The sequence below is a fragment of the Pterocles gutturalis genome, unplaced genomic scaffold, assembly GCF_000699245.1.
Source record: "Pterocles gutturalis isolate BGI_N339 unplaced genomic scaffold, ASM69924v1 scaffold31059, whole genome shotgun sequence".
Classification (NCBI taxonomy): Eukaryota; Metazoa; Chordata; class Aves; order Pterocliformes; family Pteroclidae; genus Pterocles; species Pterocles gutturalis.
In genome coordinates, this window is record NW_010129131.1 from 1 (window position 1) to 19,390 (window position 19,390).

At 37.5% G+C, this 19,390-nt stretch overlaps 1 protein-coding gene across 4 annotated transcripts in view; it reads right to left on the bottom strand.

Annotated features, from left to right (window-relative positions):
* Positions 1-6,430: 6,430 nt before the first annotated feature.
* Positions 6,431-19,390, bottom strand: part of EYA4 (EYA transcriptional coactivator and phosphatase 4) — a 47,070-nt gene continuing 34,110 nt past the window's right edge. For all 4 annotated transcript variants that reach the window (XM_010079860.1, XM_010079859.1, XM_010079858.1 and 1 more), the window contains 6 exons: positions 14,745-14,803; positions 14,478-14,638; positions 12,444-12,558; positions 10,543-10,664; positions 8,128-8,228; positions 6,431-6,511 (listed from right to left, as the gene is read on the bottom strand). In XM_010079860.1, coding sequence (XP_010078162.1) covers positions 6,431-6,511; positions 8,128-8,228; positions 10,543-10,664; positions 12,444-12,558; positions 14,478-14,638; positions 14,745-14,803 — 639 coding nt within the window. The remainder of the gene's footprint in view (positions 6,512-8,127; positions 8,229-10,542; positions 10,665-12,443; positions 12,559-14,477; positions 14,639-14,744; positions 14,804-19,390) is intronic.

Below are 19,390 nucleotides of genomic sequence, written 5' to 3' on the forward strand. Positions count from 1 at the left end.
TAATTATTATTTTCAATATTATTGTAGTTCCGTTATTAAATTGTTCTTATCTCCACCAACGAGTCTGTCTTCCTGTTACCCCTTTAATTCCCTCCCTCATCCCCAGGAGGGGGGAGGGTGAGCAAGTGGTTGTTGTGGTGTTTTGCTAGCCAGAGGGTAAAACTACAACATATGCCAGTCAAGAGCCATACTCACCAGACTCCTGCCATAGCTCAGACTTTCTTCTGGCTGACCTGGTGGGCTCCTGATTTACTCTTTCTCTAAACAGGACTAGAAGTGTTCCACTCATCGACGCTGGTGTGCACAGTCCCAAAACACATTTTGGTTTAAATGAGTCAGCAATTTCTAATATTTTCCAAATAGCTCCAGTTGTTTTTTTCATGTAAAAAAAGTATGTGCTTCCTGGTGAAGGGCACAGTAGATTGTATAGTAGCCTTGGAAACATGAAATACTTTCCATTTCTGCTCCTCTGCAGCACTTAATTTTCCCAGACATTGAGAGCACATCAGAAAAATCAAGTCTAATTAACCTCAGTTCTCCGCCTGACTCCTTGATATGATATAGTTCATTTAAATCCAGTCCTTCATGCTTCGCTGGTCTCTTGCTTAATGTTTATTGAAGTGCATATGTGAATTTCTAATAACCTGTGTTTAGATGGAAGTTTTATGACTAATTCATCCAGCAAATTTGAGAAATGGTGCTTTGTGCAACAAAGGATTTTCTTTGCTTGTCCACTCAAAAATCAATCTGTGAAACTTTCTGGTGTTTCCCCCCTTTCTCCCTTTTCTTCCCAACTACAAAAAAAAATTTCCTTCTTAATTTTTTATTAGTGGTTTCACGTCAGAGATTCAGTTCTTGGAAAATCAAACCTTGAAATCTGCAGAGAAACTAACATGCAAAACCAAACTATTGAGATGTTTTGACTTTCTCAGCATTTTTCCTACTGCCTGGAATTTTGGCAACTGAAACAATTCTCCCAGATTTATAAACATTTGGAAAATATTTCTGAATCCATTATTTGTTTGGAAAAAAGAAAATGGATCAAACAAGTCAACCCTAAACTTGTATCCCATAGAGATAATAATACATCGGCAAACAACGGAAGAGGCACATAATACCATTCCAAATTTCTGCTTGGTTTTCCTTGGGGATTCTCTGTAGGTAATGGAAAACGAGGAAGAGGCACTTTTGCACCGAAATAAGTAAGAGTTACTTCTCCACCCACAAATCCTTTCAGTATAACGTTTTTACTTTAGTTCAGTACTGTGAATCATCATGTGCAGCACATATTCACAGCCATGTATAGCACTGAGTTTCTCAGAAGTGAGAAATTAAGGTAATGCTGTGCTATAACACAGGCAAAAGTTTTTAAATAAAAGCCCTCAATATCTAACTTTTATCCTGATGTGAAAAGGGAAAAGTTCTGAAATCTCCCCCAGTTTTAATGGGGAGGAAAATAATTTCCTGACCAGCTTCGATCTCACTCTCCTGAAATGGTACTGAATGGTTCCTCTTCTCTCGAGTCACATGCAAATTCATCTGGGAGACACAACGTTAAAACTACTGTGGGTGGGTCTGCTCAGTAGATGCACCTTCTTTACATTTTGTCCACCTTATTTTTGATATAACTTAATTTTCATTCCTAAAATTGGAGTAGAAGGCAGACGTACATACAGAACAGTGATATTTGTAACAGGCATGCTTTAATCTAACTCCTGGGAAAAAAACTCCACTATTTACAAGCTGTCTTTAGTGGCTGAGGCACTGTGGTTACCAAGGCTCTGCCACTTGCTGTGTTTTTCCCAAGATCATAATATCACGTCTAAGTGTGCTGATAGTTCTGTGGTCCCACTTCTGTCTTAAAGCCTGTGCAAGCAGACTGAGGGGGTGGCACAGGGGAAGGCTGTTTCCTTCACACCCAGGTTAGCACCTCACTAGGACATGAAGCACTGCGCCCAGAGACGTTTACAAAGTTTAATGATGCTCAACTTTGACTGGAATGGCTCCTTCCCTTCAGTAGCCTCATCTGCCTCCTGAACAACCCATGCCCACAAGAAGGCCATTAGCATAACATTGGTAAATTAATTGGTAAGGGAATTTAAATGAATATACTATGTGTCCTAGACCTTCAAATTGGTTTAATCTGTATTTTGCCCCAAGGACACTGCAACAAAGTTGCCAGTTGTCACCCAGGCTGCATCTGGAGCACAGCAACTTCGTATTCTTGGTGAGGAAACCTTGGTGCAGAGCAGAGGGAGGCTCCTTCTGGAGGCTGCAGCCTGCAAACAGTATGCAGGTGAGCCAGCGTCTGCCGGACCACAGGGGTACAGGGTTGCTCCAGGCATGAACCACAAAGGCAGCGTGGACGTACTTTAAAAAGAATCGTCACACTTGGTTTCTGTAAGAGACATTGTGTATGGAGGGTTTCAAGCACAAACCAAGCATCTTACAACATGGTATAGTGCAGAAAATGACATTTCCAAGTGTATTTATTGAGAAATAGTAAAGATGTACATAATTTTACAAGCTTTTAATTTTAATTTACATTTTCTTAAATTATGTAGGCCCTAATAAACTATAATCTGCTAATACAAGACAGAGACCCTTGGCTTCAATTGTATCTCCAAAATGCTGCTATTGCTGGGATTTTGGCTCATGTCACTTCAGCTCCTCTTCAGAGATTCTAAATACCATATTCATTTAGACCATATGCCTGGTATCAATCCTGTAATGCAGAGATGACTTTTGAACCAAAACCCTGGATCTGGATACAACCCCACAACTAAAACCTAGCCTTCCTACTGCAGCCCAAGTCCATATGCCCCATAAACTCTGCAATTCCGACAGGCTGCAGGATTCCACCTGCCCCGAGGTGAAGGCTGCCTGTGCACAGGATTTTGATCTGTCCTCATCTCCCATCTCAGCGCTTACACTGGAACATACTCCGCATCTGCTTTAGATGCAAACACTGCTGCTCACACTGGGTTCAAATGAAATCAGATCTGGGAGCTGGCTGCCACCTATATCTTTGTGCACAATCTATCTCCACAGGCATCTAAAAAGAAGCATCATTTTTAGTTTTTCCTGTCCTCTTTTACTGATACACTGAACTGCATGGAGATATATCTATTTAAGACACTACTTTGTGACTGCGATCACACTGTATTCTACAAACTGACTACTCAAATGCCTAATGAACGTTTGAGTTCTGCACTGACTGAAAACTGCTAAAGTACCAGCAAAAGGCATTATATTCTATACTTAATTTCTCCAAAATACTTTCAAACATGACATTGTGCTCAATCTTGGTTGTTGAGGAGAGGCTGAAGGGAAGGCAGTGTCTGATTAATATGCTGATGAATCAAAATGCACTCAATGTCAGAACAACCAGCCTTCAGCTTAATCTACTCAGGCCCATCTGGAACAGTCTGGCGTGACTATGTCTCTGCCTTGGTTATTTTCTCTGTATTGTTCATGCAGGAAAACAGAGTAATTTCCCTCTACAAGGCAGGGGTCTATTACATGCTTTTATTTAAAGATATATAACAATTTTTGCTTAGCAAGAGAGTACCTGTGCTCTGAAATTTTGTTGTAGAATTTTAGTATTGCAAAGGCTTTTGAGCTAAATCCTTGAATTTTCTTTGGATGTACATTTTAATGGATTATTTATGGTGCTATGGTAGCACAAAGAATCCAAGTTAAAATCAGAGCTTTGACATGATCCATAAAGCTTCCCTCCTTTTGCCTCCATCACCTCTCCAGAAGTCCAGTATTAATAACTGAGCCATACCTGCCACAGAGAATTAAGCACAACCCCATTGAAGGCACTGCAAACCTTTTATAAGAACCAACGGTTGTTGCTGGGCTACTGTTTGTTCTTACATCTGATTAGGAAAAGAACACCAAAAAGCTGAACAAACAACTTGAGAAATCATATTGCTTCACACATTTAAATAACACTATGACTTGTCCAAAAAAAAAAAAAAAAAAAAAAAAAAAGACAAAGCTAGTTCACAATACTGATTTTTTGTTTTATAAAGGCTTTTACATTGAGATTCTCATGCAATGTTATGATGCTGGAACTTGAGATAGGCTTTGTTTGAACTTTTTTCCTATTCCAGTAGAAACATGTTTTTCCACCCAAAAGACTACCAAAAAAAAGGTACTACAGCATTTTATGAAAAATGCATTTCCAAGCCAAATGTGACTAGACAGGTACTGTAAATATAAAGTATGCATAATTTTTACTTTTTTGACACACAGATCTATCACCCAAATAGCTAGTGTATAGTGATTTCATATGTGGCAAGTCTTGTGTGATGGCTTTAAACTGCCCAGTGATAACAATTTATTATTAGCTTGTTGTGTGGTGACTTGTATATCCAAGTCTCATTTTTATGAATTTATATATCCAAGTCTCATTTTTATGAATTTATAGAGGAGTTTTGCCTTAGACTTTTAGTGGCTCCAGGCTTTTACCTACCAACTAACTTTCATATAACCTACAAAGTTGAAATCAACAAAATTACTACCTGATAACTAGATGTATGGTGGCTTCACAGCACAGAGAGGGAAGATCTTCACCTCAGTGCTGACTACTGTGCTTGTGCAGGCATCCTGGTGTTTACATTTAAGATCTTCTCTTGCACACACACCTTCACGCAGTCAGAGCACTGGCAACCTCAGGTGTCTCCACATCCAGTGTTAAAAATCACAAAGTAGTTTCCATCTTCTGCCATGAGAGACAAACAACTTGCTGTTGTTTCAGGGTGCTCAAACTGCATGTGGAGCACTAGGGACCCTGTGTGCAATATGGACCTTGCTCATCTTCCAAAGCTGAAAGGCAGCATGTTCAAAACTTGCAAGGCAATTATCACTATATGGACTGTAAGTATTAATAGAAATTATTAAAATTAAGGTAACATATTTCTCAATATTTCTTAATAAAAATCCCCTGCTTATCTTCTCCTCAGATGCCTGGCATGCTGTTGAAAATTCTGATTCAAAACATTTAGGGTTGCTCCTGTGTAATATTGTTCTGCAATCAAAAACTGGTGAGGAAAATAATGCTGATCCAAAACAGAAGACACATAAATGTGGAACAGAATGGAAAAGCTACCAAAATGCTGTTATATTTACCAAAGTGGACTGTGCTCCTGAAATAGCCACGGTCATCATGCCAGCAATTTCAGCAGCTCATGTTGATCCTGATTTTGCTAAATGTAGCATCATTTGTGACTCTGACTGGTGAGAGATTCTTTAGTAATTTTTCATTCTTAAAGAACTTGTGTTTTATTCCCCATCTGGGTTTAACTCCACATTTTCACCTTCCAGTAATGCTACTTGCACACTTTGTCTGCTGGGTGGGAGTTTGTTCTTTTATACACAGCAGATGCACTCACTGTATGGCTTTCAGTGGACTAAGTAATTCATTAATATGGCTCTGAGCTCTGTTGTTGAAGAATCAAGAAATGATGCCGAAGGCGGTAAAACACTTTTTTTTAGCTTTCAAGGTAGCGGTCCCCAGTATCAACCTCCCAACATACTCTTAACTTTCCTCAAACAATCAGTGGAATTATTCAGAATCCAAATAAAAACACACACTTTGCTTTATTATTTTTTCTTACTGCAAAAAATACTTAAATGCTTTGGTGCAGCCCTGCTCTTTGATTTCTTTGAATTTCAAATTTGGTCATGTCAAAAATTATCACAAAGGTTTTTTTTTATCTACATATTTTTAACCAAAATTACATTATAACACACGAACACAGTCTTCTCTTTAAGGCACAACACATCATTATGCACATTCTGTTTCCCAAACTTATAAAAGAGACAATATTATATAATAACCCTTTCCCTCCCCTGCCCCCCTAAAAGAAAGAAAAATTGCATCCACTTCCAAAATCAGCTGCTAATAAAGTCACAGTAAATTATTTTCATCAATAATTTACACAAATTACAGGTCTAGACAGGATTGTCATTATACAGTCCGAGTGCATTCCAATTCAGATTTTCTGGGTTAGGTAGGCTAAAGTCTGGTTCAAACCTCAGTGCTGAGAATATATCCCATTTTGAGGAATGTTGTTGAACACCACCTTGTCGGCTGGAAAACGCGTGTTGGTGCTTTGCCAGTTCGAGTCCTTTGTTCACTCCTGTCAGGGCTCACTTGGTGTGTACCAGCAACCTCCACAGTTTCAATTCACTTAAAAACGTTGCATATATAAGACCATAGAGCTTCCTTACGTAGCACTAACGTTTTAACTTCATTCAGCAATCTGAAATCTTCAATTTGGAATTTTTAATTCCAAATATTTCTTCCCTTCTTAAGACAATTCATATGTGTAAAGCCAGAGGCATTGAATCACACATAAATATTCAGTGTACTTGAAATATATATATATATAAAAGGATTGCCAACTTTAGAACACAGTTACAAATACTCTAGTTCCAGTGCTTGATGGAGAGCCAAGAGGTCCGAATGACTGGATATCCTCCAGAAAGGCATGTTGTGCTGTGTTTGTTAGAGGGGGGAAAAGGTCAGGAAAGATGAACACTGTGACACAGGGCGGTAGATGACACACAAAGCTAGTCAGATTACCACCACGTATTTTACACCATTGTGTTTCTGGATTGATTTTTGCTAGTAAAGTACTGACAAAAATCAGACCAAAATAGATCTGAGCTTAATAGTTCAGCTGAAGTTAAAATAATTGGATAGTCTTAATAATTTCTTTGGAAAGAGCCCATTATTCAGTAAGGGCTATTTATTTATTGTTGGCATGCAAACCCATACAAAGGAGCATTAATAGGAAATCCCCTTCCGCTCCACTTGTTAGAATTTGCAAAGTAGCTAATGACCATTTAAAGGGCTGTAAGTCTTTCATTAAAGGAGGCTTCACACACAACACTTTGAAATAGAGTTGAATTTAATTTTTCTCCATCTAGGGGGAAAAAGAAAACTTTCTGGATAAGAAAATAACACATTTCTGTTTGAAAAAAAAGATAATTTGTGTTGCAGAAAGCATCAGTGTCTGTGAGAGATGCAGATATATGCACTATTCTCCTTTAGCAATTCATCAGAATAGAAAAAATCCATACTTTCATGTTGTGTTCAGATCTATTCGTAATGTGCTATTTTCATCCATCTCTCTGAATTCCGCACCTACCCATGCAATATAGCCAATGTTAAGAAAAAAGCATGCCAAACTGGAAAGTACACAATCTGACCACCTTTGTTTAGTGCGAACTATAAAAAGACCCATCACCAGTACTGTACCTATATTAAGGAACCATTTGGAACAAGCATTCTGGTTATTTTCATTTTGTTTCCATTCCAGCTGCAACATTAAAAGGGCACTTTGTTTTGCTGTTCCTAGCACCATGATATTTACATCACTTGTCCTGTGCAGACACGGTGAGGCAAAAATTTTCAGTTTCTGCGCACTTCCAAGGTTATACTGGGAAGTATGGTGCAAATTACTAATTTGATCTGTTTCTGAACATTGAAAACTTATCTGGTGACATTTAGACTTGAATTATTACCAGGAGAAAACTGACTATTTCTAAAGAAACAGTTATTTTTTAGAAACACAGATTTGTTGCACAATCTCTATGCTGTGTTCTTTATCCTTTTGCAGATATGACTTTCTCAAAGCAAATTATATGTTCAGAATATTTGCTTCAGTAAACTACAGATTTTCATCTATGTTACCAAAAAATTTGCACAGTCCTTTAGATGTTTTCCCACATTCTCTGTAAAACTTCTCTTGAAACCTACCTGATTTCATCATTTCAAGAAAACCACCACCCAGCCATCATGTCACAGCCCTTTCTAACTCTTCTATTTAATTTGCTTGAAGCTAGTCAGACATTTTTTCTGCAATCATTTTTCATTTATTTTTAAAATAATTCTGTATTTTTTTTCTTTCCAAACTGAAGTAAAGCAAATGCTAGAATCCAAATGGTTCATTTTACTCTAAGTTTTGATCTCATCATGCTCTTGTTGCCTTGCATCTGTGGACTGAAATTATTTGTCATTCTGTCATTGTGTAAAACTGACAGAAATGCAAACAGAAAGGCTTGCATTAGTAGCTATGTATCACACCAACATTTCAGGAGACAGGTTACCTTTTTTGCTGCCTGTTCTTCTTCTACACCATCCCCAATTACAACATATACTACTTTTCTGCCAAACCTTTGCATTATTCGTTCAAAGCAACTTTCTTTTCCTGGAAGATAAATGAGATATGAGTTCAGAGTGAAGTTACCTGATTAGCTGCATGCTCCTCATCTCGGCCATCTCCAATCACAACATAAGTTATGTTAGTGCCAAATCTGGACACTATACGCTCAAAACAGCTCTCTTTGCCTGAAAAACAATGCACTACTTATTCAAGCTATCACGTGAATTATGGTGAAGCCCTGCAATGGACAATTGCAATGGTAAGACATTGTTGCTACTACTTTTTTGAAGTTCCCAGCCTTGGGATTCAGAGCTAAAACTGGTGGGAAGCAATTAATTCTTTCAGTGACATTAAGCTGCTCCAGGTAAAACTAAATCTCTTTCTTAAGAGTTACAGGAAAATCACTAAGATAAAGGAATTGGCAGTGCTGCAAAAATGAATATGTCAGTGAATTAATAACTGAATTTAATTGTTTCCCTATTATTGTAATAATATTTTTTTTCAAGGAAAGCAGCAATTTTAATTCTAATGTATCTGCAATGAGTGATGTAAAAAAAGTGTTTAAAGAACAATGGACAAGCAAAATAAAATTAGACAACAGGTTCTTGGGAGAACTTTCATGAAGGATTTGGTTCTTTGGGAGAAGTGTGGAAGCAAGCACACTAAGCCAGTAACAACAATAAACAGGATTCAAAGGGATCAAGCAAAGTCATCTACTGATCTTCTCATTGTACTGCAGGTTCAGTTTTACCAACAAAAGCTTGTGCTATTGATCCTAAAACTGTCCTAATATGATGATTTCACTGTTTCCACGGGCAATCTCCATATTTAATTAACTCTTCCCAGTAGAAAGTTTGTCTTTGACATGCAACCTACACATGCCCTATTGCAAAGAAATCATCACCTATTGTCATACCTCCCATCAATGTAAAGAAAGATTATTTCTTTCCTCTCTGCAATAGCTTTTTACCTTGTTTGTTATTACGTCTATCCCCACTCTAGGTTTTTCAGTCTCTTTTCACAAGCTCATGATTTCTAGATCTCTGATTCTTACTGCTCTCCTCTTGTTTTTTGTCATCTGGCCCACAAAAAAGTGATGATGATTAGGAAAAGCATCGTGTGTTAAAACTGTTGTGTGAGGACCAAATTTCCGTGTGTGCAAGCAACAGCTGCAAGTACAGTCCTGTGCTCAGCACAGTGCAGAGATCATTGAGATGAGAAGTAGAGAGAGACCTGTACCCAACAGTTTGCTGTGCTCCTGAGAGTGGTGTCACAGGGGTCACACTGCTCCCCGAAGGAATTCCTGGTACAGAATTACTTTGTGAGATCCTCCAGAGACTGCGCTTCACTTCACCACCCCATTTTGTGCTGTCAGTTTTACTTCTTAATGCTCCTTCCTTTGGTCCAAGTGCAATCTCTGACTGAATCCAACATGTACAGGCTGTATGACAGATGACATTCATTCCAGAGGCTGCTCAGTACCATGCGGTATTTGGGATACTTCGTGCCCTGACTTAAGTTTTTAAGGTATTTGAGGCATTTCTGTCTAGAGGACAGCTACAGTTAATTAAAATATGACTGAGGTAATAGTTTTTTCCAATACTTCTAGAAAATGCATTGTTTTTTCACTTGTGAAAATCATTTAGGAAATACATTGTAATGCTTTGTCAATGAAGTTTCACACTCTATGTTATATAAGGTGTATAGAAATTAAGCATTCCTGAAATAATAACTGGTAAATAATGAAATCTGACAAAATTATCAGTCATTGTAGGTTGTGTCACATTTCACAAGAACGATAACTTGTCTTGGTTTACAATAAAAATTTGGATCTGATTTATAAAACCCATGAATTTCCAAACTGTAATACACAAGAGGTACAGAATTATCAACAGAGTAGGGAAGTGCCCTTGTGGCATCCACCAGCACAGCTTCTGTTGGTAACAGTTGTCATTACCATCACTGATGTAGTATGCTTCCAGAAAAAGCTTGTGAAGCGGTGGCCTCGCTTACAGAGAGCTGAAGGTCAGAGCAGAGATGATTTTAACAGAAGCTCTGCTTAGATTTGAAATCACAAAACACTTCTCTTCATTTTTTTCTGCACACTTTATATTTTCTGCACCATACCTGGGAGCTTCTGAGGCTTTTAATCAGTGGGGGGACCTTTATTCCTTCAGGCATCATTGAAAATAATCTGAGTTTGGAATTTAATGACAAGCACATCTAAACATACACAATGCCTAAATCTTATAACTAACACTGGAAGTGTCAGGGAAGTGGCTTGGAATCCATCCATTATCAGCAAAAAAATATTGGTAATGCAATGTAGTCAGAGTGGATGAAAGAATTATTTTCTTACCTATTTTGGTTGCACTGTAAATATTTTCAATAGGAAAAGCTCCTCCTAAGCTGTATAGTAGAACTTTTGCAAGTGCTGGGATAAGCTGGGTTGTTGTTACCAACACATTTACACAGTTACTCCTAAAATGAGAGAAATAGTTTAAGTTTCAATAGTTTAAAACCATTACCCAAATGCTGATGAGGTGAACCAGCTGCGGAGAGCACATTCAGTATTCAACATTTACTTTCACTCATACAGCAGTCCTGCTCAGCACCATCACTTCCAGAAAAATGTACATAAAACTTTCGCAAATTCCTTTTAAAAATATGCAGGCCTGATTTGTAGGAAATGTTCCACACTGGTTTATAAAAAACAGGTCCTTGAAGATGGGTTCACTAAAATACAGACATTTAACATCACCTAATACCTCCAGAAATAGTCATTCTAATGCTTCGAAAGCATAATTTTCATCCTGATGATTACTTGGCAGTAGCTACCAACCAAATAAAAGTGTTAGGGAAAACTGAGAACATAATTTGTTACTCCTGTCTTGAGGGGAAGTAAACAGCCAACACACATTTCTGCACAATGACATCAATTTCTTCATGTTTCAAGAGTAAGAATATTTCTGAGAAGAGTGAGAGATAAGAATCATCATGTTAACGAGCTAGCATTGAATGGTGAGGATGAAAACTTGAATGGAGAATTTGTGCTAGCAGTTATAGCACAGCAAACTCAGAGCCAGGCTGTCTTAGGCTGGCATACAAGTATGACCATATGACCAGAGCTGAGACCAAATAGTTGTGTTTTTTCCTCCTGGTTCTCCCACAAAGTCCAAGCAAGACCTTATGCTACTATTTCTGCCTTAATGTATCTCAATTAACTTTCAGTAACATATAGGTGATGTTTGGCTGCCACATGGGTAGCTTCTGAAGATTTATAGCTGTTCAGTTCTTTGAAGACAAGACAAAAGACTACAATTTAACAGTCCTGAGTAACTGATAGTTTTCCAGACTCATCCACCAAGGCTCAACTGGCTATCATTACAAAATCTCTTTTTGAAGACTAGGAGTTCGTAAAGAAACGCAGAGCTAAACACAATGGCTTACACAAATTTTTAACTTTTTTCTCTTGAGGTGCTTAAGACACTGTTAAATAAGCAATTCAGAGATAAACATATTGCAAAAGTTGTGTGTTTAAAGTAAGTTTTTCACATCTTTCCAAGTCTGTTCTTTCCACTCATCACTGAGTCTTTTCCAAAACATGTTCAGAAGGCAAGATGGATTAACATTGTTCTTTTTTTATGGTTTAAAACCAGAATTTTTGAGGATTTCAGATGAGATACATAGTGCATGGCTGACTAAGCAGCAGCAGTGTTCACACTTTCATTATTTCAAAGGAACAAGACATTTTATGTCTCATTACTGAGAACCTAGACTTTTAACTCAGTTAAAACAGATTTTTGCTCTTCTGAAAACTTAGATACATGGTTAAGCATACTGATTTGTCCGGAAGGACAAAAAATAAAATGTTTTTGTATTCTGGGGTCTATACACTATTTATGTAGCACTGTGAATAGGCACAAACATTGACCGACAGAACAGAGAGACATGGAGTTCAGAGGATGCTGCCTAGAATATAACAAAGTAAAGGCTGGCCCAGAATTCTACAATACCCGTTCAATGTACACAGGGACATTTATCACATTTTAGAAGACACTTCATACCATCTTCAGTAAATGCTGGAACCACGGAAAATGAAATCACTTTCCATAGAATTTTTTCTAGGTCGTATACAAGAGTCATATTAGACCTGTTCTGTTCTTTAAAGGCACTAATTTATTGTAACCTCAAATGTCAAAAAATAGCCATTACAAGTCCAAAACTGGAAACTTTTTTACAGTAGACTGAAATACATACCTTGTGCTGATAATTGATAATGATTTAAGTGCATTTGTTAGCCAGGAGTCTGTCAGAGCTTCAATCTCTGCTCTTAATTGCAACCATGCATCTCTCTTAGCGGGACCCAGGAGGCCTTTTATGTAAAAAAGCAAAAAAAGAAAAGAAGCAAATTAAGTTCTGCATTATCTGGAATGTATAGACTTTATGCTCATTGTTTCTATTTTAAATTCCACTAGGACTTGAACAAATGTCCAATAGAAAAACTGTTGTCTTCAAGGCTCAGTAAATTGCTCTCTGATTTTATTTGCACTCCACTATATCAAGTGATGTCAGAGAGTATTGTAGATACTAATAATTAGTCACCTGATTTTTTTTGTCTATTCAGTCTATTTTACTACATTTCAAGTAAACCTTTCAGAAATACACATTTTTTAAACCAACTCCTGACATACATCTTACTCTCTGAAATGCGGTGACAAGGAGATCCACACCACTGGGATCATAGGCAGAGACACTCACAAAAGAAGAGACTTCAGAATAAACTTGCCTTTGCAGTACCTGCATGTTTAAAACTGTTCTGTTTATGCCTTTGTATATAGGAAAACCTCAGGTTACACATATGGAAATACATTTGTTTGCTGATGGCTTGCTTTTCATGCCCTGTTGTAGTTAGTAATGGCAGCTCCTTTTACAGCATTTACATCCCTGGAATGGTTGTACATCTTATGTTCTCATATCTCAGTTAGTCCTTGAAAGTACCTTAAAAATCTCCTTTTGGGTATGAATAGTCAGATTTTTAAAAATACCCAGCCTATTGAATGTTGAGGCATGAGTTCTTTGGAACAAAGCTATTTTAAATTTGGATTTGGTCCTGGAAGAGCAAGGAAGCAGGCTTGATGACCTTTAGTATCTCTCTTCTCTTTCACACCTCATGTTCCCAAGAAGTGGTGAGGACTGTCTTCAAAAATTTGAAGTGAAGCAATCTAAAAATACCCAATTTGATCTAGCCTTCTGTTGCCTTCTAACAGCTATTTTGAAATAAATACATATGTGATAAAAAGATTATTAGAAAAGCTAAGTAGAAGGTGGATGCCTACTAAGGATGGAATATATTTCAGAAGCAGGATTTGTGGGAAAGACTAAAAACTTTAACACAATGCACTGCATATCTGCACTCTGCCTTTGCGATATTTGTTCCTCTTAGTGTGTTCCCCTATGCTGTGCTTAAGCTCTTACTAACGTTAAAGGTTTTATGAAATGCAACAGTTTTAGAATCTTAGATGCATTAGGAGATATAAGAAAACACAGCAAATGTTTGGGTAATACTGTTTCAAGTATTCTTAATACAGGAAAACTCAATTCGTGACACCAATGAAGGGCAACGCACGGCAAGTGAAAGCCAATCATTCACTATCACCCTTTGCTACTGTTCCTTCATTCTGTGGCAAATAAAGACTCTGAACTTCTAAGAGAACATGTATGTTTCAGGTTTACATAGTTTAGAAAATTTTTAAGGTAATGACTAATTCACTGTCCACATTAGTAGTATTGTTTCCCATTTCTGAGAGACTGCAGTAAGTGAACACCAAGCTGTCTGGTTTTGCTGAAGGTGAGCTCTACTTTGAGTTTCAGGTTCCTCTGAAATATATTTCAGATGAGTTGAAAAAGCCCGTGCTATAGAGTGGGAGAGTGTTCACTTGGACTCCCTTCCTGGCTGGGTTGGCCTCATCTTATCCTCAACTGTGGCTGTAGCAATGCTTGAAGACTTGTGAGTCTTGCCTCTTCTTGCACTCTCTTCTTGAGGGAGTCAGTTGACATTTCTCTCCTCAGAAGAGGACTGGCTGCCTCTGCAAGTCACACAGGACTCTCCAGAAAAAATTATTTCAGTTCTGCTGCTTGATTTCTACAAGCCTGCTGGCACAACACGAGCCCAAGGTCCCATCGCATCACTTTCCAGTCACTTAGTGGCTACTGAGGCTCCTCAGCGGGAGTTAATCGACGTACAGTTTTACCTGATCAGCCTTCTAAATTGTTTTTGACAATTAAACTCACCTCCTATGTTGTTCTTGTAAGTATTATACAACTCTTTTACTCTTCTGTAACGGAAAGCCAGCTTCCTCATCCAGTCAACCCCTCCTCTTACACCTGTTGGCAGACAAAGGTTTGCACTACTTGCAGCTGCATGGAAGCCATCAGTTGCAAAACTGTAGGTACTGCAAACACCCAAAATACAGTAAAAATAAATACAATGTATTCCTGTAAATGCTCAATTTATTTAATCTTTGAAGAAAAAAAAAAGAAAAAAATGCCATGTCTTACCTTAGATCTTGTCCATTATCATCAGAAGAAACATCATCTATATGAACTTGATCACACTCCTGTTGAAAAAAAATAATCAAATTATAATTATCTTGTAAGAGAGTATGCTCACCATATGCTTAGTACAGCTGTTGAAGAAATGATTTGTGTGGGCCACTAAGTGCACCAGGAGATGGCAGCATATGTCCATGTACAGCCTCCTACCGCCATCAATTTCCCTAAAATTATACAACCTTCAACTCCTCCTACACTGTACAAATGATTAGTTAAAAAAGGCCTTTAGAAAAGCAATATGTAAGTTTAGTGCGATTTTAGACTACAATTATTTTAATTGAAAAACCCCAACAAGTCTCATTTACAGTCTCTCCAGCATAGCAATATTCCAAAACCCCGTAAATCTTACTTCCCCACTTCCTAGAAGTTAGTGATGACGAACCTCAACAGACATGAAACTTCTGTTAAGTCTCTAGGACTCTGGATGCTTATCAGATTCTTTTCTTGATTTATCCAAATGCCTTTGGCTGGAAAAATCACAGATAATCAAGCAGTCCTGGAGAACATCATCATTTCTTGGTTTCGGAAGGGTGGAAGTAAATCCAGGGAACTGAGGTACACTGGAAAACTGAGCTCCCCTCCAAGCTGTTTTTATAGTTGGATAGCTATCAAATATCCTTTTCTGCACAGTGGTTACAGCAGAAGGATAGGAAAATGCAGGGGAAGCACAAATAAATGTGTAAGTCAAGCCATCATGCAACAGTAAAGATAAACAGGCATTATATTGCTGTAGTTGCTAGATTTAACATCTTAACCCAATGGCACACTTGAAATTCAGTGTCCAGAGATTTTACTTTTTTTTATTTTAAAAAATTATTGTTAAAATAGCTGTTTTTAACATAATCCTAATATAATTTATGAAAGGATTCAAGGATGTATTTAAAAACTACTCCCCAACTAATATTTTCAGATAAATTAATCTCATCACTAAGACAAAACGAGGCTGAGCTTTTGAAATGCACAGCTCTGTGCTGCAAATAAAGAGTCGTCTGAGTCATCTACTTCAAATAAAGCTGCTGACAAGCAGCACTTAATTCAGACTCTCTGTGACATGCAGAAGTATGTAGCTCTAAGTTTCCAATCTCAGTCTAGTATTAGTGCTAAATTGTCCAGATAAAGGCTAAATATGAACAGGGGAGTGATTTCCAAACATGTATGCCACGGCTTCTTAGAGTCTGAATTTGGGGAATTACCATGTCTTCTTTCTGTTTTGTTTGCTTTGCACTGAATGAAAACAGACTTTTACTCACATGAAGTAAGTTGTTAAAAAAATAAATTAGCCCTTTTTGTTTAAATACATAGAATTTCATTTTCAAATACATAATTTCATTGCATTATACAAGCAATCATAATTTAAATTTTTGTGTCAAGACTAAAAGAATGAGTAGCCAAACTCTGCTCATCTGGCTTAATCCATTAAGACAAGCCTGAAGAAGACGCATTCAAGGAACAGAAATGAAGCATTCTTCTCCCCACTGGAGAAATAAAGTTTTATGGATCTGTCTGAGGAGATTATCTTGAGCTGTAGAGTATTTTAAAGAAGCTGCTTTTCGATGTAAATAGCAGATGAGAAAGAAAAGGGGAAGTGTCATCTGAAAGAAAAGATTAATCTCTTTATTCTTGTTTATCATTTAAACTCCAGAAAGAAAAGCAACTATACTCCCCCTGCTGTAGGACAGGAACTCAAAAATCAGACAAAAAGCCCCACTGGGACAAATTCTAACTCTATGTTTTGCAATATCTGAGCAATATCTGGCTTCCCAATCACCTTCACAGATTTCCCTGGAACTGGTCAAAGTGTAAGACAATTTTAAAAGTTTAAAAATCAGTCCTGGATGGATTTGGAAGTGTAGTAATTAAATGGAGGGCACGTGTAAGCCCTGATGGATAAGGAGTGTCTGCTGCTGTTGGGGTTTTGTTAAGCCTTTCAGGTATGTTGTTCCAGCCTTGACAACTCCAGATAACTGTTCTGCTGATAATTTCATTATTAACTTAAATATGAGTGGGTGGCAAAGGTTCAGTTGTTTACTTTTTTTTTTTTTTAAATCTCACAGTTTGTTCATGACTCCAGGAACAGGAGGTGAGGGGATTGTGCAGTTTTCTGATTACTTGCTGTCTGTCACTTGAAATGTTAAGATAAAATACTTTTCACATCACCTACAGGACTGGGTACATTCAAGTCACAGTGGCCCATTGTCAGTGCAAGGTCAAAACTAACGAAAAGATAAAATATATTTCCTATTACAGAGAGTAGAGAAAAGGAATCTAGGTACAATAACTGGCTTTTGCCTGAAGCAATACTAATTGAAGTTATATCTGAGTAAAGTCAATTCTTTGCAGCAATTTTTGAAGCCTGAAAATTTGAGAGTACAGAATCAACAAATCACCCATAAAAATTATCCTCCTGGAATTAACAGTAATTTCATTATCAAGTAAAAATATAGACTCAGCACACTGAACACAAAAATGTTATTACTGATGGGATATTCAGCACTACGCTTTCTCAGGCTATACAGAATATTCCTTTTTATGTATATGTTTCAATCTCTGTTAAAACTAGTTTAACCTCCTTCCCACATTCAGAGACTTAACTAAATCCTATTTTTTATTTCTATTTTCCATCTCTAATGAGAAAAAAACGATGACAAAATCTTATTTAAAATATGGTAGGATTATTATAAAAATGGAAATGTAATTCAGTTTGTTTGAAATAAATACTCTTTTTTTTTTCATCCTGAGTGGAGGGGGATAATGGAGTTGAAAGATTCATGTCCAAATTCCTACTTGCAATTTGTAGAAGTTGGGGTTTTTGCATGCATAGTATACCCTACCAAAATTTCTAAAAGCCATCTTAAAATTAATACTGAGATAGAGAGATAAACTTCATTTTATTTCTTACTTGGTTGAGAACAGAATGGATTCGTCTGGATATTGTTACAGAACTGAGTTCCATCTCTAAGTATTGCTTAGTTACATGAACTTTCTAGAGCACCAGACTCCCATTTTCATGGCAAAATACCAACTGCCCTCCCAAGCGATACTTCTCAAGCTAACTAAAATTTATACACTGAGAATGAAATAGTTGGAGAACAGCCTAGCCTGAAATAAAAGTGCAGCTTGGCTCATTAGAACATGGGTTACTGGGTCAGCGGGGAATGTCTCAGCAGATCGGAATTTCTGCATCAGCAGTCATTGTAGTGAGACACATTTGCATAGAGGAAGGAAACCTTTATTTTTGTATGTGATAACTGTCAATAACTTGGTTATTATTACTAGACCCTGGTATGCAGTGTTTACAACCAAGAAAGGCAGGGAAAAAAAGACAGCTTAGAGGATGTAGTGACTGGAGTCAGTATTACAGGAATACAGGTCCATTAGTGCATTACTGTTGTCATGGCTGGAGCCATGAGGTTTACTGTAGGATGAACATGAAAACAAGACAGAAGGTATGGCATCTGATGGCTCAGCATTAAAGAAGTAAGATGATGAAAGGGTAAGTAATCTGTCTAGTGAACAAAACCTGTCTCACTTCCTCCAGTAACAACTGAAGTTCTTGTGTCTTGATGGTCTTGGCCATCAGCAGCTCAGAACTCATCCCCTGTCTCCTGGGGAGGATGGAAAGAGGAAAACAGAGAAAGAGAAATGAAGAGAGGATGAGAGATGAGAGAGAGACCCCAAGTCAGAATCGGGCAATTCTTGGTATTTGTTACACAGTCATCATGCAGAGGCACTGTAATATTCAGTAACAGCCATGTACTCTGCAAACATATTTAAACAGACAGATTTTATTCATCTGCATATTAAAGGATACCTCTACGTACTTTGGCCCAGGATGCCATGCAGTTGTATCTTACTTGCTAAGAAGGGAGAAAATTGTTGGTCTTCTTGCACATGACAGAATGTGTGCACACAGCTCATTTCAGAACAAGAAGTTTGGAATTTTTGTAATCCTATAAGAGAGATGGTTTTGAAACAAAGATGAATTCTGGGCTTGAAGATACTTAATTGCACACAGAAATTGGTTTTATTCAAATCAAATTGATTGAGTTGTGAGATTCCCCAAGTAGTATTTTTTGATTTATGTATAACTGAAAGCTGTTTGGATACTGTTCAAACTCTGGAATGAGCTGGAGTATGAATTTTTGGACAGGATATTAAAATCACCTTATGAAGAATATACAAAATGTGATGATCCACCTATGACAGCTGAACCTGAAAAATAAATAATGAGAGAAAGGAATGAAGCTTCAGTGGCCATAAACAAGAATAGAGAGTTATGGAAAGAGGGCAAAAATCCATTTTGCTGAACTCTTCCACTTGAACTCAGCACAAAATTGAAGAACTCGGGACATGTGCTACCAAATGGCTTAAAGTTCACTGGGTGCTACACGAAATCTGAACATGCAAGGGCAAAGGTCTGCTAAAAAGAAATTTAACCAATACTTTGAAAAATGTATTTGGAATCTATCCCTGGTACAGGGCACCAGGGGAACATTCACCGAATGCACTTGCATTGTCAAGTGATGACTCCCTAGGACTGCAATAAAATACCAACTGACAAACACATGTCCAGGGCTTCACTTTCTTACATT